The sequence below is a fragment of the Hydractinia symbiolongicarpus genome, chromosome 3 (assembly GCF_029227915.1).
Source record: "Hydractinia symbiolongicarpus strain clone_291-10 chromosome 3, HSymV2.1, whole genome shotgun sequence".
In the NCBI taxonomy this organism is placed as follows: Eukaryota; Metazoa; Cnidaria; class Hydrozoa; order Anthoathecata; family Hydractiniidae; genus Hydractinia; species Hydractinia symbiolongicarpus.
The window spans coordinates 22,691,196-22,718,337 of record NC_079877.1 but is presented as its reverse complement, the minus strand read 5'-3'; the positions used below and the strand labels follow the sequence as shown (position 1 = coordinate 22,718,337).

The 27,142-nt window shown below is 34.4% G+C and overlaps 3 protein-coding genes and 1 long non-coding RNA gene across 5 annotated transcripts; 3 read left to right on the top strand and 1 right to left on the bottom strand.

Annotated features, from left to right (window-relative positions):
- The first annotated feature begins 1,632 nt into the window (after positions 1 to 1,632).
- Positions 1,633 to 5,658, top strand: LOC130636949 (protein Wnt-11b-1-like). Its single transcript, XM_057446800.1, has 6 exons — positions 1,633 to 1,647; positions 1,761 to 1,836; positions 2,061 to 2,106; positions 2,505 to 2,752; positions 3,303 to 3,595; positions 3,801 to 5,658. The coding sequence occupies exons 1-6, from the start codon at positions 1,633 to 1,635 to the stop codon at positions 4,272 to 4,274; spliced, it is 1,152 nt and encodes a 383-aa protein (XP_057302783.1). The 3' UTR covers positions 4,275 to 5,658.
- A 556-nt stretch (positions 5,659 to 6,214) lies between these two features.
- On the top strand, positions 6,215 to 10,759 carry LOC130636259 (threonine synthase-like 2). Of its 2 annotated transcripts, XM_057445918.1 has the most exons (7): positions 6,215 to 6,300; positions 6,847 to 7,081; positions 7,825 to 8,391; positions 8,601 to 8,752; positions 9,640 to 9,762; positions 10,044 to 10,174; positions 10,424 to 10,759. In XM_057445918.1, the coding sequence occupies exons 2-7, from the start codon at positions 6,859 to 6,861 to the stop codon at positions 10,644 to 10,646; spliced, it is 1,419 nt and encodes a 472-aa protein (XP_057301901.1). In that variant the 5' UTR covers positions 6,215 to 6,300; positions 6,847 to 6,858; the 3' UTR covers positions 10,647 to 10,759. The 2 variants fall into 2 exon arrangements, with proteins under 2 accessions (XP_057301901.1, XP_057301902.1); XM_057445919.1 differs by lacking the exon at positions 6,215 to 6,300 and having other exon boundaries at positions 6,745 to 7,081.
- A 3,919-nt stretch (positions 10,760 to 14,678) lies between these two features.
- On the top strand, positions 14,679 to 26,679 carry LOC130636256 (ATP-dependent RNA helicase DDX3Y-like). The gene is made up of 15 exons (XM_057445916.1): positions 14,679 to 14,846; positions 16,288 to 16,324; positions 18,448 to 18,546; positions 19,166 to 19,423; positions 19,496 to 19,547; positions 21,890 to 21,989; positions 22,347 to 22,391; positions 22,481 to 22,571; positions 22,678 to 22,853; positions 23,093 to 23,308; positions 23,400 to 23,489; positions 23,854 to 23,998; positions 24,085 to 24,272; positions 24,502 to 24,776; positions 24,863 to 26,679. Exons 1-15 carry the CDS (start codon positions 14,802 to 14,804, stop codon positions 25,119 to 25,121), a joined length of 2,076 nt encoding a protein of 691 aa, XP_057301899.1. The 5' UTR covers positions 14,679 to 14,801; the 3' UTR covers positions 25,122 to 26,679.
- LOC130636258 (uncharacterized) lies at positions 26,355 to 27,127 on the bottom strand. Its single transcript, XR_008982248.1, has 2 exons — positions 26,847 to 27,127; positions 26,355 to 26,770 (listed from the first exon to the last, which is right to left on the bottom strand). It is a non-coding gene; the product is annotated as an uncharacterized LOC130636258 (long non-coding RNA).
- Positions 27,128 to 27,142: the final 15 nt, after the last annotated feature.

Genomic DNA, 27,142 nt, shown 5'->3' with positions numbered 1-27,142 from the left:
AGAATTAAATATATATTTATGCTGACGTCATCAATACGACAAACAGGATTAACCTTTAAGTCCTTCAAGAATGTTAAACACGATTTAAAATCCAGAAAGTTGAACTCTTTAACTTTTGGAATCATTTTTGACTAGCTATTGGTATAAAACATGAAATATTTAGTGCATCTGCTACAAGGAGTAAACTTGGTGTATTGTCTACACTGGTTGTAAGTAATATTTGAAATATTATACGATTTGGTAACCCGATGGCCCGTCGTAAATATTCCTCGTATCGCTATTTAGTGCATGCGTTTGTTAGCTTTATCTAATGAAATTCAATCTACCGGGGGTTATTACTATGATTAAAGGTGTGATACACAAACCCCGGTATTTAAAGAAAAAACTTGGTATACTTCTGCTCAATTTTCTGTAGAATCCAATTCGGAGTGTATGGGACTGTTGAAGCTTAACGTACTTTGATGTAAATCTACCAATCATATCGGATTATTACGTGTTCTCATCCTGTGGATGTGCAAGCAAACCTGTTCTATTCTTGTGTCTAAAGCGTTTTGTTCTTGTGGTTGAGCGTTCGCCTCCAGTGTAGAATGTTGTGGGTTCATGCCAGAAACTAGAAAAGTGTGAATCAATTTTAGCAAGAGAATGGGATCGATATCGTAGACGGCTGTCAAGTTGAGCGGCTGTTGTGTTTGTACGGCTTTTAGCACAAACTTTAAATGCACTATGAGCTTCTTTGCGGAACCCTTATTAATAACAATACCATTAGGTACTAAAAAGGCGTTCCTTGGTAGATAATAGTGATGAAATAAATTGGTAGATGATAGTGATGAAATAAAATGGTAAAAGAACTTTTTGTGTTGAAAAGCTTTCTTGAACAGATCTTTGTAGCACTAATGAAGCGTAAGAACAAAGATTAAAGGCTAGATTGTTGATGTCTTAGTACAGAATGCACCTTTGGAATTTTTTTGGATGATAAACTTACGTGAGTTAAAACGTGTATGCATTCTGTACTACAATCTACAACATCTTCTGTGGGCCTTTTTGATATCGGGAACATTAAAGGGACCTGAAACAAAATAATGTTTTTATAGAGTAGGGTCTTAGCATTTCGCTGTTGTGTGTAGTTGCATTTAGTTTTTTGAACAAAAACGTGTTCGGCATTTTTCCCGCAAAGTAAATAAATTCCCACCCAATTCTCAGGGTCTCATGCACAAAAAAACAACGTATTTACTTTTACCACTCTGTCGTTCCCAAAAATGGTTGCTTTTTTAAAAAAAGAGAAGACGGCGAAAAACAATAATTTTTCGATGTCTTCCCTTTTATCAAAAAGGCAAAAATCTTTAGGAACTAATATCAACTTTTTAACCTTTTTTTTCTTTTTTTAAAAAAAATTCACCGATTCTAAGCAAATATTTCTTCTGTTAAAAGAACTTATCTGAGGTCTGTAGTCTGTTGTTTATATTTACAACCTACAAGTATGAGTGTGCACGTCTAATTGTTCTCAACCTAAAACCAAAACATTTTGTCACACTGAAAGTGGTCTACAAGCCTCCCCTCACAATATTTTCTGACAAAATCGAGGAATAATCGAGCACCTTATATTATCAGTACTGTTTAGATACATAAAGTTTTATGTTTTACCTCTTAGTAAGTGCGACCACTACAAAATTAAGAGAAAACGTTTTTGGATTTTTTTCAAGGATATATGTCAATTTTGTTTATATGTTACACCTTGGTCACGTTCCACCTTGTTTTCTTAGTTGCTTTTTTGTGAGAAAATAAAGGCGAAGGAGAGCGGTGATTGTAAAAGAATATTAACAGATGTGTCTTTGTGTGGTATTTTATCGTTTTCTAACTAAATATGTTTATGGTCTATAAACCTACACAGTACTTAAAGATGATGGATATATGTTATTCTCATGCAACTATATAAATTTGATTGATGAGGACTAGGTTTCTATCCTTCTAGACACCCCTCTTCTTCCAATTTTTTGCCATGAAAAGCGGGAAGATAATTTTTTGTAAGCTGGCAAAAAAAAAAACTAATCTTCTTCTAAAAGACTTTCAAATTACTGAATGGTTCAACTTCAAGTATGATTTACTAAAGTGAGATTTTACCCAATCTTAGCATTTGTAATCAATTCTGGGAGAATCCGCACTATCTGATTTTCTTACACTAAAGAGTTATTACAATAATGAAACAGTTACTATAAGCAGTTACAACTTTCCATGTTTACCATGCGGTCGATTTTGACGTCAACATTTTTAAAAAGGATTGGCATTAAAATACAGGTGTCAATGTTTAAATGTCAACACTCAATACGTGCACCCGAACTCTTGTACCAGGTTAATTTTTACTGTTCGCTGTTGCGTCGTAATTTTAAAGGACAGCGTTAATTATATACCAGTGAGAGTCTGACTAAAAAGATGAGGTCCAAGAATGTATAAAATATCATTCGTAAATTATAATTTTTTTGTCCTGATTAATCCAAATTTTATTCCAGAGGTAGCGAATATTCGTCAGATCATGCTTGGACGTCAGAAGATTGTTATGACGAGGGCTCTCGTGGTAATCTACGAACCAGCGAACAAATAAAATTCTGTAAAAAATATAAACATATGATGCCATTGCTGACAAAAAGCATAAAACAAATCAAAGATGAATGTCAGGAAACATTTGCTGACCGTAGATGGAATTGTAACCGTATTAATCGAATCCGACATGGGAACATACCAGTAGAGCTCGAAAAAGGTGGGAAGTGTGGAACAATGCTATCTTGTTTTTATAACTTTTTGGCTCAATTTGAAATTCGCGTACCCAGCCTTAAATAGTCAACCGTATTTTCTGTAATTACCTCCCATGTGGTGCTATTTAAATGTTTAAGATGTAGCACTTACAAGAGGGTGGCGCCAATTAACTCAAGGGCCGCCAATTAACTCAAGGGCCGCCTTATTATACAAATCGTTATTTAAGTTTTCTTTTTCCCATGAGAAGATAACTTGTCAGATGAAATGTCAAGTATCCAAAAAAAATTGATAAGAGCAAAGGAAACAAAAGATCTCGTCATTATGAAGTTTTGCAAGAAACTAATGCTTATGCAATCTTTCTAAATTAACACCAAAGTTATTTATGTTACACGAACAGATCCATAGGTACAAAACTGTAGTGACAGGCGCTGCTTTTCACAGAGAGGCGCTAATCGAATGTTCTTGTTTTCGCACCCTAGGTCTGCGCGGCGCTAAATGGCAGAAGTAAGCCAAAGTAAAATTCTGTAGTTAGAAGTTTTTCTTATGTTGTTTAGATACACGCGAATCTGCATTCGTACATGCGTTATCCTCTGCTTCTCTTGCGTTTCGTTATGCTGAATGGTGTTTTCAAAACAGAGACTGTTCTTGCGGCAGACGAGGTGTAGAATGGAATCGCAGGTATCCAAAGACAAGAATAAATTTTCATCCGTGCACCAATTACCTTCAAAAAGGGATGGAATTCTCAAAAGATTTTGCACAAGCTAGTTATAAAAGAGAGTATATATCTTCAGAAAAGATGAAGAAGAGGATAAAAGTCATACTCCATAACCATGAAATTGGTAGACAGGTTAGTTTTCTTCCAAATATTTTGAGTTTATGTGAACTTACAAAAGTTTGATAGGTTTTGGACTGCGTTGGGGCCTAGTTTTTATCCGGAGACTGAATTACATTACGTCGGATCTTGCACGAAAAAAACAACTTAGATGTAATTCGTCCTTGAATACGAGATTACCATTTCAGTAAGATTATGTGTCATGGTTTATCTAATTTAGGTCATACATCAAAACCAGATTATTAGATGCATATGTGCAGGTCATTCGACAAGTTGTCAAAGGAGTATATGTTACAGAATAAATCCCTATTTTAAAGATGTTACAAAAGATCTGTTTTTACGTTACAAGCTCGCCAAAAAACTTCCAAATTACGATGGAAAAACTATAAGAAACGTAGCCCTTGGAGATCAACATTCGATTTCTTCGCAAGGTCAAGTTACACCATTGTACTACTTGGAGGAATCACCAAATTATTGCGATGGGGATTCCAAATTGGGTATTAACGGAACAACGGGCCGTCATTGTGTACAGAATAACACAAGAATTGATGATTGTAAATTAATGTGTTGTGGCAGAGGTTTTCATGTACACGTTTACACCAAATCAATAAAATGTAATTGTAAGTTTGTGTACTGTTGTAGACTTGTTTGTCAGAAATGTAACAAAATACAAACCGATTTTATATGTAAATAAAAACAAATGCTTAGAATAATATGTCAATGTTTTAAATGACATGGTGAAACGTCCCATAAGCATATATAAAATATTAGACAAAAATGCTGAGAAAAAGCAGTTCTTTCGTTATTTTTCAAATTTGGACAAAAGCGCCCAAAGATTCTGCAGTCAGCAGGCCGCAAAACGTTACATTCGCACACGTGTGAGCCAGGTGGACAGCATTTAAAATTAGGGCCGCAAATCGAGACAACTTGTTGGCCAATATTTTCGCCAACACTTCATGCAAAATGTTGGTGTGATTTCCTTTACGCTATAAAAACATTGACAACATGTTGGAAAACATAATATTCATTCATTTTATCCTACATGCATCATATACTTTCCAACAGGATATTCCAAAGTTAAAAAAAGGATTTGAAACTAACTTATTTACGTACATACTAAAGCAGAGAACCACCAGACTTTTGCGGAATCACCAGTGAACCACTAGTGTACATTGCGAATAAGCAGTTGTATATTCACGTCATCTGATGTACGCTTCTAAGACATCATATGGAAACCAAAACATTTCATCTCACCAGACCAGTCGCCAAAAGGGAGCTTTATTGCAAAACGAACTGATAATCTATTACAAAAGGCTTTTAAATCATACATACGGAGTAGTGTGATTTGGTTGTGAGGCCATTATTTCACTGGAATAAAAAATTTTCTACTATTTTTTCGCGAAAAAAGAAAGCTGTTTTTGTTGTTAAGCTTTTGCTAATATAAACTTATGGAAGAAAAGCTTATCTTTTAGTTGTTCTTATTGAGGCGTGGTGATTTGCAAAAGTGTTTTTTATATCAACGATAGGCTGACTAAAAGGAACTATGTTAAATCGTTTTTATGTTACTACGAAATACTTTATAGAATTTTTTTAGCAAGTCTAACAGGAATTATAAGGTAACCTTTTGAACCAATTTTTATTATAATGTGTATAGAGCTGTTTATTTAAAAATTGTAGCTGTGAATTTGTGTGTCGTATATTTTATTGTGTTTTATCTGGACAATTTTGTATATCAAATTTTTTAAAGAAATATTTTATATTTCTTATTATTTCATTTTTTCACATGCAATCTCACAAACGCAAAACTCGTGTCGGGTTTGGTGTCGTTTTCTTACTGAACAATCTTTTGAAATAAGCTCTCGCGTACAGAGGATTAGATATGAAAAACAATGTGTTTTTAAAAAGAAGCTCCTGTCTGAGGAATTGTTAATGAAATTTTAACTATGCAGAAGTTTAAAAACCTCGTACATAGAACTTTCTTAAAAATCTTCATTAAGGGTCAGAGTTTGGCTTTATTCTTGACTCGTTTTTTCCCCTTCTTTGACACACCATGTTCTAACGTGGTTTTGAATTTTATCCTCCTCCCTTCAACAATTTATAAACACGCGTGATGTAACTAGAAACGCAACTAATTATTTTATATATGTATATATATATATATTTGTTTATGTTTTATTATAACAACGCGGCAGTTATTTTTCGTGTTTTAGGTTCAAATTTTAGATTTAATAACGTTATTCGTACAGAACTTGCTAATTTTTAGAAACGGATATGCCCGAGAAACTATTGTTGGTTTTATAATTCCTATTTTGACCCCTGTTTTATTTTTTATTTCCTCAACATTGTAGACTGTTGCTACGAGTTTTTTGTCATTTTTTGAAGGACTCCAGCTTCATTTTGTTCATAAAATATTGCTTATAAAAGAAAGCCTCTGATACGGTTTGTTAATCAAATCATTTAGTATTACTCACCCTGGTCCCCAAAGTTTTTGTCTTTTTGATATGAAACATGACGTCGAATATTTTTCGTTGTCTTCTCTCATATCAAAAAGGCAAAAACCCTGGGGACGAGGGTGAGTATTATTGTTCTTGTTTCATTTTTTGTGTTCTTTTGTTTTTCTATCTGAAATTTGATATCTAAACAACTCTGACACTCTGTTGGCACAACATACGCAGAAATGTTATGATAACGTTGAAGTTAAGGATATCATTTGCGAAAAAGTAAGTCTTATTTGTGTCTCTTCGCGGTACAGCTAATACTCTAAACAATAATTTGAGTTCTCTCGAAATAAGTTAAGCTTCAAAATGAGCCTAGGATTAAATTGAAAGTGGATGGACGGAATATCAAGCAAGCAGTAAATAGGGAATATTTATTTAACGTGACAACTTCGTTCTCAGCAACCTAAAGCGCATTTGTGCACGATTTACCCAACGTTAATTGTAATTGTACAACGAGATCATTTTAGCTATTTCGCATTGCAAAATGAAAAAAAAAGAAACGCGTTGATCGTAATATAAATAACATAACGGCGAGGAAATGAGGACCATGAAAACATACTTGCGTAACAGCACTAACAACAACGGACCTACCAAACGACCAATTAGCCAAAAAGAATAAGAATTTTTAATAATTTTATTACTGTAAACTATTTTATTGTTCCATTCATTAAGTTTGATCATATGTTTCAATTTTCTTACTTATGAATATCTTTTATTAAAACGTTGTTTATTTACTCTCCTGGATTAAGTTGATATTTTTTATTGTAGTAAGAGTGAAATATGAAGTACAGAAGTACCCGCGGTTACGCATCTGGTTTATCATTTGAAGAGTCTTTACTAACTGGCTATTTACCGGATGGTAGCCTCCTTATGCCAGAAACCATTCCTTGTCTAAATAAAGAAAAACTTCAGACGTGGTCACATCTCTCCTACAAAGAGATTTGTGTGAATGTTTTCCAAATATTTGCTGGTGAAGATTTTTTGTCTTCAAAAGAATTAAATGGTAAGATAATCTATCACAGATTTTTCTGTGTTATTGAAAATTTTTAACTTGTATTTTTAAAGAACCTCGTGATAAAGTGATAAAGGGAAATCTAAACCTTTTACTCAGGGGCAGATTTCGCTATGATGTGTTTTTTTGTTGTTGTTTTTTGTGTCGGTGCCGCCTTTACTGTTTACACCAGTTCTGCTGGTGTAAGCTTCCCAGCTGGCTGGGCAAGAATTTCTCTGGCGTATTTAACGCTTTCTGCTTCCACTTTCAACTAATTTTTGGGCTTTAAATGGTTTAAAAAATAAAAACAACGGAGAAGTTCTTAGATACAGATACAGTTGATCTCTGGTCGTATATTCCACCATGTGTTTTACATATTGCATCATCGCCATCGCAAAATAAAGTTGATCAGACAATTGAAGTCTTAAATAACTTAGCCTTGTTCACTACTGTTTTAGAGGTAGATCCTTCCTTGCTGTTAAAAGTCTTGAAAAAAATCAATCAAAGAAGATTTAACAGAATGAAGCAAACTTTTATTACTTACTTTTTTCTAAAACAGTAATTCCATGTAAAGTTAGTTGTTAAAAAGGTTACTGATTCTTATAAAAATACATAGCTTGATTAATACATCGTGTAAAACAATCTCGACCGATAAAATTTGAGCTCTGTATAACTGGTATAACTCGAACAAATTTTGATATCCTAAGATGATTTCAATTGAACGAGTTCCACAAGTTTGTTTATTTTACTACTAGAACTAATTGACACCGCATATCATAATTTTCCTGAAGATACCGTTCCACTAACGAAACTATACGAGGATACGTACATCTTAGAGCTCTTTCATGGTCCGACTCATTCGTTTAAAGACATTCCCCTTGCTATTATTGGTCCAATACTGAACCACGTTATGAAGAAACGAAATTCAAAATGTTTGGTGTATGTCTGCACCTCCGGAGATACTGGAAGTGCTGTTATCGAGGTGACTAAAGATCTACCTCTTGTTGATACATTAGTTTTCTACCCCGGAGGAGATCGCATCACAGACTTACAACGTCTGTTAATGACCACGGTTTCATCCGAAAACATTCATGTTTTCTCTGGTGATTTCTTCTGTGACGAATTTGATAAATTCTTTTCATCTTTTGCTCCACCAATCAAAGAAAAGTATCCTGAGCTAGTAGTGACGTCATTAAATTCGTTGGTATGGGTACGCATAATGGCTCAAATGATCCACTTGATATATGCGTATTTTCGTGTTGCAAAAAATTTTGGAAACGTGAATTTTTTCGTACCGACTGGTGGTATGGGTCACATAACAAGTAAGTGTTTTTCCGACTTCGTTCCCATTCCTTTGCAGTAATAGTGACTATCTCTTCTTAGGCTTTTGTAGCGAGTTATGATCGCGCTGTTTTTAATCAAATTTTACGGCAATCGAACAATCCATTATCGGAAGTTCCATTCGCAGTACTTTTGCTATATCTCGTAGATAGGTAATTTCTATGTTAATACTTCATCCATATCATCATAGGTGCTGTTTTGGTGCAGAAGTTAGGTTTACCCATATCTATCTCGCCTTGTTTTAACAAGAAAAACCTTAACAGCTACAGCTTTCTCCAGGGGAAAGAATTTGTCAGCGATATCAACGTCACAAAATCTCTCTCAGTTGCCATGGATATTCAGGTAAAGTTTTAACGTCCGATTCCCGTAGCAACATTTAACATATAACATCGAAGGTTTCTTTGCTGGACGATTTTTGTTCCAAATACTAATAGGCAAACTTAAACTTCGCGGAACAGTACACTTAGGAAAAGTCATAAGTTTTGTTCGATGCGATTTTAAAGAATCCTAAGAAAGGAAAACGACATGTCTATTTGTTGCGTCAAGGTTACTTGGTGTGTTTCCGCAGATTTTTCAGATCGGAAATAAATGGCGTTTTTATTTCATTTTTTATTTCATTTGAAAGAAAATTTGCTGTAAGAATGCAACTGCTCTTGCAGGGTAGTCACTATTTCTGAAAACTCCTTAACACTCCTGAAAATAAAATAAAACTTTATTTACTTTCCATAAAATAAATGCTTTAGATCCATTTTTGCTTGGTATAAAAGTTACTTACCATTCAATTTTTATTTCATTGAAATATCTTTATTGAACCTGATCAGGTAAACTGTCAGACAATTTCATTATACATCCCGAAAACTAACTTTCCTGAATGCAATTTTAAAAGTGAGTTTTTCGACAGGTTTGAAAATTACACTTCGGAAGAATGTAAAATATGACTGAAGAGTCGGGTCCCTGCACAAATCTGACCCAAATAAAGTTTCGTAAGAAGGGTTCCATTTCTATGTTATATGTAGTTTATGATAGTAGATAATTTGAGTTTCTTGACCAATCTGACTCCTTTAAAATTATAAGGTCATATTTTTTTAATTTGATTTCACGAGCCTTAAGGTTGCAATTTTCGCCAGGAGTTAGTTCACGTGATAGTTAAAAATAGCTGAAAACTGATTTGAAGGATAAAAAATTCGATGAAATAGAGTCTGTAGCGTAGTATCGATTCTTATTTCTAGATTCCATGCAATATTGAGAGACTTTTGTATCTGTGGACAAATGGTGACGTAGATGAAGTTAAAAAATATATGGATGATTTTAAAGATGGCTCTTGCAAAGCAACTGATGACTTACTTAAAGTTGTATGTACCACGACTGTTTTTTATACAAAAATAATTATTGTTATATTTATTCCATGAGTCTAATGAGTTGAGCTAATGATGTTCTGAAATCTTTGTTATGAAATAAAGCATTGTTTTGAAATACTATGGTGAAATCACACAAAATAGAACAATTTTTTTGTTTGTACGCTCTTTCCCAGGCTCTTTCGTCGAAAGTTGTTTTCACAAAACTCTAAATTCGTCAAAAGGAGAAAAATGGGTTGAAGAAAAGAAACATTCTGTTTTGATTTCATATTTTTTAGATGCAGGAAAGTGTCACACCATTTATAGCAAGTGATGACGATATTATTTCTACGATTAAGAGATGCAAACAGGACACGAATTACATCGTCGAACCTCACACTGCGGTTGGGTTGACTGAACACTATCAACGGTATAATCTTTCTCCCTTCTTTCTATTTGTGTAACAATCCTCATCAACTCTTGTTACTTTGAGCTTTATCATTCTAAGGAAATAGGAGATGGCCTTTTTTAAAAAAACAAATTACCTCGTGCCAAGATTTTTTGTGTCGTCAGAACGGAAAGACAACTTCAACTTGTTCAAAATAAAAGGCAAATAGTCGTAGGGTCCAGGTTGGTTCTATCTACAAACTTTAAATTGCTAAGCTAATCTTAATTTTAGAAATGTCGCCAGAAGTGGAGCTAGCGTGTACATGGGATGTGCGTCGCCAATTAAGTTCAGTGAAGTGATAACGTCAGCAGGTATTGGACTTCCTGAGAAATATAATGAATACTTGAACGAGTTGAAAAGTCGAAAAAAATTCGACCGTGAGCTGCCCAGTGAAGTTACAGGTTGGTCTGATTTCGTCATGAAGTACATAGAAGAAAATATTATGACAAGATGAAGTAGGACAGAGATATGGCAATGGCTGAAGTCTGATGGAGTTAAATTAATATTTGTTTAAGCATGTATATAATATCACAACAAAGCTGGTGAGGATGTCGTGACAGGGTCGAATTCCAACTTCCATTAATTTTTTGATACCTGCTCAATAAGTTTTTAATTTTTCCTAAATATAGATTTTCCAAGATTAAGAGATAATATCACAGGTATTCTCAATATTTGAAAAATAAATTGAGACTAGGTTACAAATTTTGAAGTTCGTCTCCACATGTAGTTGTTGATTCACGCATTTTAAATTCTCCAAAGTTCATTTTTTAATATTCACAGCAGATTTAGGAAATGAAATAACCTAATTATTTAGTTAAATCCAAACCTTTACAATGTTGTTGCTGACGTCATACGTCCTCAAATTTCAGGGCCATTGTGTGCCCCGGAATGATTATTTCGTGATAGACAGTGCATGTAGCGCAATTAAACCCTACTTTCTGCACACACGAAAAGGCGTGCTGCCTTTTCGTGTGTGCAGAAAGTAGGGTTTCACCAGCTGCAGAGTAACAGCTGCATAATTTCTCGCTTGGACTAGTGGTATGTCTTATTCTGGAAGACTTGCGAATATGTGGCGTTACAAAAAAGGTTATACTAAGGCAGCATTCATGATCTAAAAACATTGTACGCCTTTGGTTGTTCGTTCAACCAACAAGGGCCACGTCTACATGATTTTTTGGGGGGCGTGGTTTACAACCCGAAAAGGGTGTGCTAAATGTTAAAGCGATCTAGATTCCATTTCATCCCCTCGTCGACCCTTTTTTCGCCCTAAACTTAGTATTGTTAATTCCATGAATTCACAATCTCTTGCATATAAACCGATGTTTAATTCATGTTATAAAACATTTCAACGTCAAAGGATTTATTCTCCTCTGCAACGTCAGATTAACATCGAGCTTACACTTTTAGATTTGTCAGTCCCTACCGGGCGTTGTTGTTTATCACTATGCTATTAAAATAGCCAACCTTTATCCCAGATCTTGTTGTAACATTCTTTGATATAAGCATAAAACCTAGTACGCTTTTCATTCTCATATCAAAAATAATCAATGGAGGTGACGACTACACAACAAATATTTTCTATGCAAACTAATACGTGTTTGCAGAATTTGGTCCTTAATTACAGTGAGTATATTTTAGATGTAAGGGTCTTTGACCCAAACACATTTTGCTACTTTTACCAATCATTACAGTAATGTTGTGCGAATTATAATAATAGAAAAAAAACGTAATTACAATAAACGAATTGTTAATGATGGTACTTTCATTCCATTAGTATCTTTAATCTATGGCTGTACGAGTAAGGGATGCCGTACCCTTCAAAACCCTCTGTCAATCACGAAACGAAATGTTCAGTCCAAAACATCATCTTTGATTTGAATCAAAATATGTTTTTATTTTTAAAATATTAGCTTACTTTGTTTGCATAGTTCCATATTGTACGATAAACATCGGAATGATATTGTCGTAAATTTACAAGACTTCAAATTTAATATACTTAATTTTATATTGTAACGTCATGTATTACTGCTTTGTGAGTTGTTGTAAGTCTTGTTTATACGGCGTGTTACTGTACAATAGTAGACGGCAGCCTAGTCGAACCTGCGCGTAAGTAGAATTGGCGTAAAGCTGTCGGTGAACGCAAGAATTGCTACTGTGTCAGATCTCGCAGTGGGAACATGTCTTCCAATTTTACGGGTGATGTCGATAAAAAGCGCTGCCTCTTTATTTCTTGATATAATTCCATAAGACTTTTTCAGCACATTCTCGTATTCCTCTCAAGTGGTTTGGTTAGAATACCTTTCATTGTATATTTTTTTTTTGTTTATTTGTTTTTTGTTTTATTGATTTAATTTACCTATGATTGGCCAGCTTACAGCCACTGCTACCAGCTGACCTACACATAATATTAATAATAAGTAACTGGCTACTAGCAGTTAGCTAGCTTTCTGTATCCACTAAATATCCTCATAGACAAGAGGGCCTAATTAATTACTCAATTCAAAGTATTATGCCAACGTCTGTCAATAATCGCACAAATCTTATTTTTAAAGATCTCTTTCAAAAACATGGTTAACTTGATTTTATTTTTTTCTTGGAAGAGGAATTATACAATAAACATTATAACAACATCTATTTTCGCTTGCTTAAAATGTTTCTCATCACCCGCTAAGTAAACACGCTGTATTTCGCCAGCATTCAAAAGTTATTTGCAATAAGTTCCCGGAAAACAATTCCGTAAATTGTTAATTAGTAAAAAAAGTTTTTTTCCGAGTTTTTCTTTTATCGATGTTAGAAGAAAGTGACTTTCATCAATAAACAAACTGAAATCGGGTACAATTTTCAGCGTTTAATTTTTCTTTGTACATCAAAACAATGCAAAAATTAAAAGGAAATTTAAAAGGACGTCGCGAGTTAGGTCTCTTTTTCATCTTCCTAGATCTAAACAATGTAGATCATAATATTTTACTAGAGAAACTAAAAAATTATGGAATCGTTAACACAATCATTGGGTGGTTTGAAAGTTATTTATCTAAAGCAGCTTTTACATTATCATATTTTGTCTGATAGTGTAAACAGACAAATTGGAAGCTTTTTTGTCGTCAAAGAAGATGATGTAGCATTAAAACTCCCTAATTTATCTATTAATAATGTAAGTATAAAAAGAGCACAATCCATGAAATTCTTAGGAGTTATTCATCATGAAAATCCTACTTGGAGAGAACACATAAATGTCGTAGAAGTTGCAAAAAATATTGGAATCCTTTTTAAATCAAAAATTTGTATTATAAGATAGAACTTGTTAAGAACATATATACTTTACTTTCATACACTGCTATTTAAATTATGTTAACATTGCTTGGTGCAGCACTAACGTTAGACAAAAACATGCAATCAGACATACTTTGAATGTTGGCAGATGCACTCACTCCAAAGTTTTATTGCAAAAACTAAATGCAATAAATGTATATACCTGCTCAACATTTATCAGACTCTTCTTTTTATGTTTAAATTTAAGAAAAAACTGATACCAAGTGTATTTAAAACAATGTTTTGGAAGATACAACATAAGTTTCCTTCCCGATTTTCACGTAACAGCTTCTTTAACCCTAAAGTAACTATACAATCGCTTAGTTCAGTATTTCTTGTAGAGGACCTACCTCTTTCAACACTTGTCCGGTTTAAATGGAAAGGAGGAAATTCGTCCGAATAAAAATTAATAAATCTTCGAAAGTACGACTCATCAGGATTTTATTGAAGTTTTGTTGGTGAAATTTATAAATGCATTAGAAAACTTTCGCCTTTTTCGATTTCTATTAGAATATCATATTTCAACAATCGTACCCGACTGTATTTTGCGTTTCTTTCCTCTGCGTGAAGCCATGTTAAAGTTGAAGAATGAACGCTATCCAGGATTTTAGAGTCGTCATATCAAAGGGGACAAGAAATCCTTACGGTTAAGCGAATGTCTAAGTTACCCGAAGGTGCTAAATGAATTCTACGCTTAGTAGTATCAACAATATGGCCAGTATGTCGTTTAGTTAATAAAATTTAGCTGGGTGACAGATATCTTCTGTTCACATTAGCCATTTTGTACTAGAGCTTGCGAGCAAAAAAGATTAAAATAAAAAATGTTGACACACTACGATACAAGTTGCAACACTTTGACTTGAGCCGGTGGAAAGGGGGCCGACACCCCGACAGCATGGTCATCCTGAACCAGTGTAACCATATCATAAACTTTAAGGCTGCTCTTCATCTCGGCGCCTCTTGAGCATTAGGAATTTGCCTCTTCTGAAAAAGCATTGAGTTTAAATAAATATTTAAACTAAGAAAGCCAGTTGTTTAAGATAATTTTTGTAAATAAAAGTTAATAAAATAAAAGCAGATATTTTACCATGATACTATAAAAATGAGAAGGAGATTTTTTTTATTCTGCTGCGAGGAGAAAACTCGTCCCAGGCTACCAAATGTTTTAACGCTGTGTGGCAGAAAAAAGTCTTTTGCTCGCTGTTGAGTACCACAGCCACACAGATTTTACACATAATCAGAGCCAGTCGAGTTTTGTGTATAAAATTCGAAATTTTAAACTTAGTTGTACCATTCAGTTATGAGTCATGTCGTACAAAATGATGTTCATGGTCTAGGGCAGCGAGTAAGTTATTATTATAAATGGCATTGTAACTAGCACGCTAGCTAGCTAAGCTGCTAGGCTAGCTAGCCATCTGTTTGTTTGGCTGTTAATGAGCCTGTCTCTAGCTACAAGATGTATCTATTTTAATTGTGTTACTCTTTATCGTACTTATGCTTAAAATAAGAAATTTTATTTGTTAGATATAGCTAGCTATATACAATAGATTAGATGAATTCCTTTGTTTACATTTTCATTGCGTGGCAGAAAAATGATGGGGGCGCTAGGTAAAGCAAAGTAGTCTATTTCTTTACCAGAAGGCATTCTTAGAACTTTTACTTAATATAAATAAATCAAAAGGCATCAACCTAACAGTCGATAATGGTTTATAACCCCAACGATATTCATGAGGGTGCCATTAAGGCGCATACGCCATATGAAGTGCGGGCGTTTTCGGGCAAGTTCGGCGTTCTGAAAAAAAAAAGTCGTCCGAACTCGCCCCTATATATGCAGGCGTTTGCGGCTTATCGGCACCCTCTTCGATGTTCCTGTTAAAAGAAATCCACAGTAAAAAGACCTCTCTTCACCAAACCCCAGCATCTTTTTTCTTGCCACGAAAATGCCAGAGCCAAGGAGCTTAATGCTGAAAAGTAAACAAATAACGTCAAGATGGAATTCATCTATATACAATACATTAGAATCTGTGTTCACATCATTGTTTGCTTCTGAAAAGCTGTAGGTCGATCCCTGCCTAAAACCAGTGGTTAATGTGCCAGGGCACCCTCTTATTTAACATGAACACTTTGTACAATTTTCTTTACCACCAATCACCATGTTCACTCAGGAATGTCATAAATTTTGTAAAAATGGCACAATGTCAGAAAAACTTATCCTTTTATAAAATGTTAGGAAAATGTCCAGATTTAAAAACCTTTCACTAAGTCCCTGCATTTTATTTCCTTGAAATCAACTAAAACTCAGATGTCTGTTTGGCTAAATAGATTAAATCTTTTGATAAGTATTAGATAAATGTCAAAAGTTTGAAAATGTCAGTAATTTCAGCTAAAAAATATCAGGAAAATATAGGTCAAACTTTTTGAGTGGACACTTTTACCACAATACTATAGACTGTTAAAACCTCTCAATGAAACCTATATATTACCACCATGCTTTGCTATGGAGAAAGAAGGGTCTTAATTTCAACCAACTCCACTTGCGTAAAAACCTTAATGGCATCTGCAGTTGAAAATTGTTCTGCTCAGGGAATGAATAAAAGTTGTGTGCATTGTTGGGAGAGGAAAATGTAGACAAGGGTGTGCAGCAGTAGGCAACATTTTTCATTTGTTGACGGTAATAGAAAGACGGATCAAGTATATATTGCTTAATGAGTTTAAACATTTTTTTAATGCAATGTATTTTTTGAACTTCTGTATTTCTTGTTCATAATAAAAATTCATTATTGCAGGTGGCTTCTCTGGACTTGAACAAGCAAGGACAACAAGGTATATACATTTAAAAATTATTATTTTTTGTCTTTACATCCTAATTTCATTATTTTGTTATATGATTTTTTCAGTCCCCTTTTTTTATAAGATGTGTAAAGGACCAAAGTAAAAAAAAAACTTGTGTAGCTTATTTAGCCCCAAAAATTAGGTAAATTTGAAGAAAGTTTATTTGCAGAACTGAGACTAGCATTAGAAATCAGGCTGAAAATAATACAGAACAAAGAAAACGAATATCCACACAGAGGTGAAGCTCTACATGTACACAAAAGCATCAAACAAGACAAGACATGTAAATATGAACACATTAAATGTGTTGTTTCAGTCTTGTCACACATACCCAGACTAATACATGTGCCATATCATACTGATTGCAAGGCTCTGCTAATTTTCTCAAGTTCAAGCAATTCTTTTACTTAATTAGAAAAACAGTTATTTTCGTGGTACAAAAACAAAAAAGGAGCTGTACTGGCATTATATTAATAAATCCAACCCACTATGGGCTTCCAAAAATACATTAACCATTATTTAAATTATGGATTAATCCTCTGGAATCACTGAAAAACATTTTTAATTACCCGCCAGAATAGAATTATTTTACTTGCCCTCACAAAACTACATTTTTTGTTTATAAAGAAACAAAAGTAATTTTGGTTACTCACTGCCAGGTGTTGTTCAGTATTTTGTTATGACATAATACTGATTTAAAAGTAAAGTTATGCCAACTTTAAAAAAACTGGCAATAATTTAACTTAAAGTAATAAAAAAGTAATAATTAAGCTTGTAATAATTTTGTGTTTGACTACCTTAAGTGTGGAAACAAAATTCTTTGATTTCACCATTTTTGTCCTAAATTGCATCCTAAATCCTAAATATATACCCATGAATTGTCAAAAGTTGATGATTCTTGCGAAAAACAAAAATTGGTTAATTTGCAATTTGTGAAAAGTTTCTATAAAAATTTTTGCGATTGTTTTACCTCGTACAACATTGTTTTGTAAAAGTTTCTAACTTTAAAGTAATTCAAAACCTATTGTGTGTATTGATTGAGACACATACAATGATGTATATAGGTGAACAAAATGCTAAATACTATATTTACACACCAGAATAATCATATGGTGTGTTATCTTGAACGTCAGGAAAGTTCTGGCATACAAAACTCCAAACTCCAGGTCAAGTACTCCTGTTTAATAATAACTTTAAAATAGGCTAATTTTTATTCCCTTAAAATATGCAATTTCACAGAGGTATAGGAGCAGTAAGAAATTACATTGCACAAGGGGTACTGTTTTTGCCTTCTATTTATCTTTTAGATGTCTTTTTAATTGTGTTAGTGTTAAAATGCCAATAGTTTTCTAATACAATATAAACTGTTTTATCTAATACAAAGAAATTTTACCTGAGGTCGAAAGTAGCTTTTGAAGTCGATGCGCTAACAGAGGGTAATATTTCTTGGAAAAGATAGATAAAACAGTTAATATCGTATTTATTAAAATAGGTTTGCAGAAACCAGGTTTTGTTAAAAAAAAGAAAACGTTTGATTTTAATTTCATTGTTTTAATTTTTCAAAACAAAAAATTGAATAAGCATTATACAGAATTTTTTTAACGTTTTTTACCAAATTCCATGCCATTTTGTTTGTTGCTCATTGTGCCAATAAATGTTTATATTAAAAACAGTTTAATATAGTTATCAGCTAAAAATTGCTAATATTACCTTGTGTTTACTGTACTAAATCATGAAAATCATTACCTATAGTATTAGTGTTATTGTCACAAAAAAGGCTGTATTTCTATGGTTGGCTTTTCACCAAAACACAATTTTATTTGTGATATATTGTGTGTTTTTTTAACTTGCAAAGTGGGACACACAAAACACAATTTAACCATTCTTTCTCTACTAAAAACTTAAATATTGCTTTTTTTTGTTTGTTTTTTTAAAAAAATTCTAGTGAATTTGCAAGTGAAAACAAGTGATTTTAAGTGCTTCAAAAAAAGATTAATTGAAATCAACAATAAGCACTAGGGCATTGGTTTGCATGTGTGGATGTGTGTGCATGCATTCTCACACCTGTAATAAATTGGTCTGTTTTGTACTATCTAAAGGATTGCTATTTTTAGGAGATAGTAAATACGTACCTCCGCATTTAAGAGGAAAACAAGGCTTTGCTGGGCCAGCTTACTTCGAGGGGCCACAGGGTGGTGGCCCCCCTCAAAGAGGTAGGTAGCCATCGTAATGCTTATTGACAATGTCATAGTTAAGTGGCTATCACTCTCGTACTTTGTTCGTAGGGGCAGGGTTCGATTCTCCTTAGCGGCGATTCAATATGTGCAATTGAATATTGCCATAGCCCTGGGTTAACCCAAGCCATGTGAGGGAAATGGGGATATGGCGCACTGTGTGGGCCGTTGAACGTTGCAAGGAGTTGTCTGGCTGAGTGCTGACCCTAATTAAGTTTGCGTAGCTCAAAGAGAGCATTAAATACTCCAGGACTCCCCATTAAATCCATGCCCCCTCCTGGAAATAATAGACATGGTATATCCCTCGATAATTGTGAGGCTAGCCATTTAAAACACTCATATCTATCTATCTCTGCAAATAAAGAGTAAACTATTTTCACCAGCTTCTTATGGACATTTAGAAAGTACTTCAGTATAATAAGACACCATAGTCTCAAATAATTTGACAAGTAAGTACTGTCCTGAAAATTCAGTTAAAAACCTATTTGCCCTAGAAATGTTCTTAAATATTCAAATGATATAATGGATTTTCATTGAGTGTAAATTTAAGTTAGTATGGTCAACCTGATAAACATAGTAAACTATAATTAAATATTAGATTTTAATCGTGGGTATCAAGGTGGCTATAATCAAGGTGGCTACAACAACTATCGTGGTGGTGGTGGTGGTGGTGGCGGTTACAACAATTATCGTGGTGGTGGCGGAGGTGGCGGTTACAATAACTATCGTGGAGGCGGTGGCTATAACAATTATAACCAAGGCTATCAGAACAACTACAATCGACGAGGTGGCAATCAAGGAAATTTTTCTTGGCATTCTGAGCGAGGAGCAAGATGGGAGAGTGGGGATTATAACAGTGAGTGTACATAACCTGAAGTCGTTAATATGTGTTTGCACTTCTTGATACTGAGCTTTTATACTTTCTTAGACACTCCTGAAGATTGGTCGACACCAGGACCAAGGAACGAAAGGCTGGAAAGGTGAGTAGCAATTTGCAGGCATTGCAATTACGACTTTAAATAAATAAAAATTTCTTTTTTCTCTTTTCTCAGTAGTATATTTTAAGTGTAATTTTTTTTGTGAAATGTAATATTTTATACCCCCTACTTTAAACGAAATCAAGAGAGTGGAATAACTTCTTATAAATTTTGTTTGATATTCTTCACTTTAATCAGAAATCTGTAGTAAATAAGAAATAAACATTACTTTATAAAAAACATTTGTTTGCAAAAAAAAAACAGAATAATTTTATTTAAACCCTGGTGAGAAATTAATTAAATACTTTAAGTGATATGATGATGCACATAACATTTGATGCAAGTATAGATTGTTTATTGGCTCAGAGTTGTGAAGGTTATACTTTCTGCTTAGCTGTTATAGCTATGCTCTTGATGAAAAAAGTTTTTTAATTGCGTAAATTTGTGAGCTTTTTTTTGCTAATATTAGGCACAATTTTCCAATTAATTTGATTGTTTGTTTTTATTTTATGGCTGTTTATTGCCAAATTTAGACGGTCATAAAAAAATACCCTTGCTGTCCCCTTGCTGTCTCAGGCCTTGCCATAAGCAAATAACCTCCCGAGCAATTAATTGCTCGTGTCAGAATCTCTATGCGTGCAATTTTGCTCGCCATATTTTTCGCTAAAAAAACTTTACATTTAGTCTATCAGGCATCTTTTTTAGCAGAGACGTGCGCCTTAGCACACACCTAAATCGTTTTAGGCGTGTGATTAAAATGTCCGCATCATTTCCAGTTTGGTCGAACATGTCTGTAGCTCGCTTCGGACATTCATCTAAAAACATCCGATAGATTTCCGTCTTGGTCGGACACTTTCAGATCTCAGAATTATTGAATAGTCCTGGTCCTTTAAATCCATAAGCAAGCCTATTCATAGCCAACCTGACCATCCTAGCTAATTCACCGACTCCTGACTTAGTTAAAAAACTACGTAGACATAAATCTCTTTTGCCCGGCTCCTTTGTCGTTGGTAACCAGGTCTTACACAAGAAATTCAGCCATGCGGTTCTTAACTAATGCGGAGGTGAACGCCGACGGAGCAAGGATGACGCAAGTCTGCAAAACTGCACTTACAGGCAGAAAAGACAATTTATCATGGATTTAATTGTAGATAATTTCTTCATTTGACGAAACAATTGGAAACCATAGCAGGTCCAAATTTAATGGATTTTTTTTTATGCCGCAACTCTTATTTAAACAATTTTAAAAACAAACCCACGTGCGGTATAATTTTTTTTTGTATAAATTTTATGTACCTAACGTGTACCTTTTAAAAAGAGATTTTATTTATTAGTTTTATTTAAACCACATGGATAAAGATTTTTTTTAATTTTAAAACGAAGCATATTTTTCCCTATTTGCTTGTGATGACCTGAAAAATAAACATAAATTTATGAAAACAACAGTATAGTCATGCATACTATTTCGGACATGTAGAAAAGGAAGTTAAGATTGAGAGATTCGCTATACCAGTAGACGCTCGATGATCGTGTTTGGGGTTCACGATTAAAAACGTCCCACTTTTCTATTGCAAAATGAATGCGCAACAAAGATTAACCTTAATGCCCGTATCACACGCATTTTATAAAATGACGAATGAACTGTTGCATGATGGGTGGAAAATAATCACACCAAATATCTTTTCAGTTTCACTTAAAAAACCAATCAATTCTTGAGAAAAACGTTTACACTCATCTCAAAATGTTAATATTTACGCAAGCAATAGAATGCTCGGGTAACGAGCATTTATGCGAGCACTACGCGGGCGCGAGCAATTGCTAGCGACTCATGGCAAGGCCTGCTGTCTGTAAAACAACTACTAAATTTGCTTTTTCCGAAGTGATTTATGAAGTTAGAAATTGTCTTTGCTATCTTCATAATCTACCAAATCTTGTGAGAGGCATTTGTTAGAGATTCATCAACCAGCAATTGTAACCTTTTTCTTTTTAGCACCATTTCTTCCTTGTTAAAGGGTGCTGCTAATTTGACGTGTCTGACACTTACTAAAAGAAATATGGTGTATGCCTAACAATGTTATAAATGAAAACTTCAAATAGCCCCTCATTCTGCAAAATAAATTTTTGATTATTATGATGTAGGAAAATAGTCAGAATTTTTTAAAGTATCTGTATTTTAATTTTCTTAAAAAAGCACCAGTTTAACTTACATTTTATTTCTGAAAATTGCCAAAATATTTTTCACTGAAGTTTTTCCTTTTAGCCACCATAATTTTTGGTTTTTAACAAAGTATCAAATGGCAAAGGTACTCACTCCCATTACTGTTGTTTACATTCCAATTTTGTAGTGAGCTGTTTACATCCGTGCAGTCAGGTATAAACTTTGACAAGTATGAAGACATTCCAGTCGAAGCGACTGGCAGCAATGCACCAAATGGTATTGAAACTGTAAGTGTATCTTTTTCGTAATATCTAAACTAGGTTGGTGACGTGGCTAGGGTTTTTGTAGGATACCAGTCTCAGTGATGCAAGACCTCCCATTTAGCACTGACAACAGCACCTGATATTTCTTATTAGTCAATATTTACCCTAAATTTGTAAAGTACATTGGTGGAAAGTTTACTTTCTGTCTCTAACGCTTTTCAAGAGCAGTAGATATGTTGGGGTAAAAAATTAATGACGTTTAAGCACCCATGGTAATATACTGCTTTTAAAATTCTTGCCGGATACATCGCTGAGAAGGTATTAACCTTTCCCACAGTATTTAAGCAAAATTTTGTGTTAAATTAATCGTTGTTCTTTTAGTTTGAAGAAGCTAATTTGGGAGAAATTATTACAAAAAATATTGAGGTATGTTGCAGTATACTCGTCACACATAAAATCTTATACCTTTTGTAGTTAAATTTTCCTAACATTGTTTAATTTTTTTTTTTCTATAGCTTGCGCAATATTCTAAACCTACACCAGTCCAAAAGCATTCTATCCCAATAGTTAAGGCAAAGCGAGATTTAATGGCTTGTGCCCAAACAGGTATTTTGTTTTATCCATATATTTTTTTAGCATTCACATTCTTAACTTTCTTATTAAATGTCTAGTTTACATAGTATTCGATATATCAAAAATTAATCTAATTTAGGTTCTGGCAAAACAGCTGCATTTTTAGTTCCTATTTTGAGTCGTATCTATGAAGAGGGCCCATTTGAAGGAGCTAGTAATAATCGATCTGGTGGTAGAAGAAAACAATTCCCAATTGCATTGGTCCTGGCACCAACACGTGAACTAGCTTCTCAAATCTATGATGAAGCCAGAAAAGTATGTTAATAAGATTATAGTGCACTAAAGAATGTTATAAGTGATTCAACTTGTTAGAAATAAGATTGTTTTCAGATTAGCTATGCATAATTTTGACATTTAATGCTTAAAAATGTCAAAATTGTGACAACTAAGCAGTATATATGCTTAACATATGTGACAATGTGCATTGTAGCATAGTGTGGAGGATGGGGAAACTCTCTTCTGAAATTTAATTTGCTTTTGTATTTAATATTTAGTTCGTTTACCGATCTTGCATTCGACCCTGTGTTGTTTATGGGGGAGCTGATGTTGGTACCCAGATGAAAGACATTGACCGTGGTTGTCACATTATTGTAGCAACACCAGGTCGACTAGTTGACATGGTGCAAAGGGGAAAGATAGGTCTTGAGTGTATTAGGTTTCTTTGTCTGGATGAAGCTGATCGTATGTTGGACATGGGTTTCGAGCCACAGGTAAAAACATCGCATCGAAAAAGTTGTTCTAACTAACTTATGTTTTCTCATTGTTTAAGCAGATTGTGATTCTATGTTTTGGTTACTATAGATACGTGAGATTGTAGAAAAAAATGACATGCCACCCACTGGTACAAGACAGACACTTATGTTTAGTGCTACTTTTCCCAAGGAAATTCAGGTTTGTGACTACAAAACTATTTCTTATTAAGAATGACCTTAAATATGAATGACTAAGTTGTAATAGTTGCGTTACCACGGCGTGTGGGTGTATTGGATGCATCTTAGCCACCTTTCTGTACCAGCTGACTATTGTGAATGCTTAATCTGAGCCTTCTTTTTCTTTGACGCTAAATTGCCAACGTAAAATGTCGTTTATCTGCCAACTTTGATAACGCATTGCACATTGGCATTCGAATTGTGAAATTGCCCAGTGCCTGCGTAAATTAAAGGCTGGGTGTTTCAAGACATAACTTTTCTTTCTTCGCTATACTGCTGAGACTGAGTTATTTTAATTGTTCTTATACAGATCATCTTGTTTTTAGATGTTGGCTAGAGATTTTCTGGATAATTACATTTTTCTGGCTGTTGGACGAGTTGGCTCAACCAGCGAGAACATTACCCAAAAAGTGGTATGGGTAGAAGAACATGATAAAAGGGAATTTTTGCTCGATTTATTGAATGCTTCAGGTATATGCAACTTTCACTTTAAAGTTAACAATGTCACACCTAAAAACTCTTCTGTGATAACAGGCAGCACTAATTTTTTTATGTAGGACCCGATTCATTAACACTGGTGTTTGTGGAGACGAAGCGAGGCGCGGATGCATTGGAGGACTTCTTGTATCGCTGTCCAGAGCAATATCGTGTAAGCTCTATTCATGGTGACAGGCATCAGAGGGAAAGAGAACAAGCACTTTCCTCATTCAGATCTGGTGCCACACCCATTTTGGTTGCAACTGCTGTAAGTATATTGTGTTTTTGATGAAATCATTAAAACAGTTCCACTTTGTGCATGCTCAACCAATCGGCTAGCAGTAGATTGGATTCGCATTTTCCATATCTGCCAGTATCAACCAACCTACTACATCACAAGCAGAACTCTGGAAGGGTAATCTCAACTGGAAATAGTTCACCATGATTAACTGAGTCATAACAGTAGGGGAAATAAAATGCTTTGTATTCCTTCGTAGGTTGCTGCACGTGGCTTGGACATTCCAAATGTAAAGCACGTGATTAACTTTGATATGCCAAGTGATATTGAGGAGTATGTTCATCGCATTGGACGTACTGGCCGTGTTGGCCATACCGGACTTGCAACATCATTTTACAATGACAAGAACAGAAACATTGCGCGTGATTTAATCGATATCTTATCTGAAGCAAAACAGGAAGTTCCCTCTTGGTTAGAATCTATGGGATACCAAGCCCAACAACACCAAGCTGCTAAACGAGCCCAAAAAAGCAGGTAGGATGACATTTTTTCTTACCCCTTATTGATGAATTCAGCATCGCATTTTTCCAATTTGTTCACATGTATTGTTCGAATTCTAGATATGGTGGTGGCGGCTTCGGTGGTAGAGATTACAGACAGTCAGGAGGTCGGGGAGGTGGTCACCATGGTGGTAACAACTTGTATAGCCAACCACCTGCAATGCATTATGGAGGCAACCCATATGGTGGCTTTACCCACTACAATCCACCCATGATGCAACAGCAAAGCGGATACCGTGGTGGTGGTGGTGGTGGTAGTCGTGGTGGTAATCGTGGTGGAGGCGGCCGCAATACCACTGACGACTGGTGGGACAAATAAACTGTGCACCTGTGAAGAAACGAAGAGTCATCGATGTTTTTAATCAGTGCACTGTTGATGAACTCCATATATTATTAACACATAGGAATCGTCGTCTAGTTGTTTGTTTTGTTCAGAGGAGCTTATATGGTTGTTTCATTGGCGTGTCCCATTTTGCTTGCTTGTCCTGCTTACCATTCACGCGGTTTTGTATGCAACCAAGAGTTTTGGTTTTACTTAATAGTTCATAAAAAGGTCTTATTTGTTGGAAGAGGAGAGGAGAAAACGATCTTGCGAACTTTAAAAAACGATGTTCTTGAATAACAGCAAGTTCTGCATACTGTTTATTTTTATCTTGACTTCGTCGAGATGTTATTGTTGATATAAAGCTACTGCTCGATAAAAAAAAATGTTTATTATGAAAAGTTTCTGTTTTCTTTTCGACAAGCGTCCAGAGGACGAAAACTTAAAAAGGTGATAATACCTTCATTGTAAATATGTATGTATACACGAAGTCCTTACACATACCAATGAAGGTAGTCGTGAATTTACGTTTTTTCAAAGCATGAACTTTATTGCACTATGTTTAGTTATTCTAATTGGTTATATTCGCGTTCGAAATCTGTGGTAATGGTGAATGACTATTGACACATTCTGCACGTTACGTGCGAGTGTTTCCATGTGTCTAAGTACTCACTCATAATCAAATAGTCACTGATGGTCGCATAGTCACTCGCTATTATCAAAGTTGGTAAGAGAAGCACGGACTTTCCATCGATAACTGTCGATGAAGTATATGCTTACTATTTTTTATACCTGTGCTGTTAGATAACAGTTTTTAAAAAGTGTTATTTATAGAAATGTTATTAAAACGCGAATATATATTTATTTTGTTTACTAAATTAGAACTAAACAAGAAGAGAACGCATATATTGACATTTCGATCACTTTCAACTGATTTTAAAAATTATCCGTGTGCTGCTCGTTGGGAAATAAAAAATAAGAACCTAAACTTAGTGAATTTACGTTCTTTAAAAGCATGAACTTTAGTGTTTTGAACATAGTCAATCACTGTTGTTGCAGTTCGAGAAAGAAAATCAAAACGATAGGAGATCGTGTTCTGTTGTCAATATTATGCTTTTTTATGAGAAAATTATTTTAGTAGCTAGTAGGTATTATACAATGACTTCAAGATAAAAATGAAGCATCGATGCGGAGTCTGTAGAAGACAATGTTTCGTGTTTTTTGTATGTATGTGGATGAACGACCGGTCTGGTCTAAAACCGAACAGACGTTTTTTTATGTAGTCTTGTTATTAGCTTTTCCAATTTTGCTAACTGCTTTCCCTTTTCCTTTTTTTTTTACACTATCTTTATTATTCGAATTGTCTTTCAAACGTTTTCCTTAGCCCTGAAGTTTCTTTTGTGTTTCTGCTTCATTCAACGAACGCTTCTGTTGTCGTTAATCAGTAAGAAAAAACGTTTTGTTTTTCTTCTTTCAAGATTTAGGTAAATTTTTAAATTCTTGTATTAAACCAGGAAGCTCCTTGTTAACAAAAAATAAATTATTTGTTGATGAACTTTAATTCTTCTTCTGCGTACTACATATCCCCCTTAAAATATTTTTCCAGTGAACTTGCCGTACCAGAAAATAAGAAAACCGCATTACATCTAAAATGTAAGAAAAGATTTTTGTTAAAAAATGTAAGCTGATAAGGTTCTGCAACCGAAATAACGTCACCCTTACTTTATTTTTTTCGACATAAACTTAAATACACCCAAATCCGACTTTTGGCGAGCGATTTTGTTGGAAAGTTACCCGGAAACGTACTCTTCCCCGTTTGACACACACTCTTCCCCACTTGACACGTTCGTTGTCTAAAAATAACTTCTTGTTTTATAATTTACCCACTTTTTGGAAATCATTGGCTACTGCTTGTTTTGTTTCTCTTTGAAAGTGACGAAGAGAATTATGTCATATTTGCATTTGCATTTAAAAGTGGAAGTTTTTTATAAAAATTCTTGTAAAATTCTTGTAAAAGT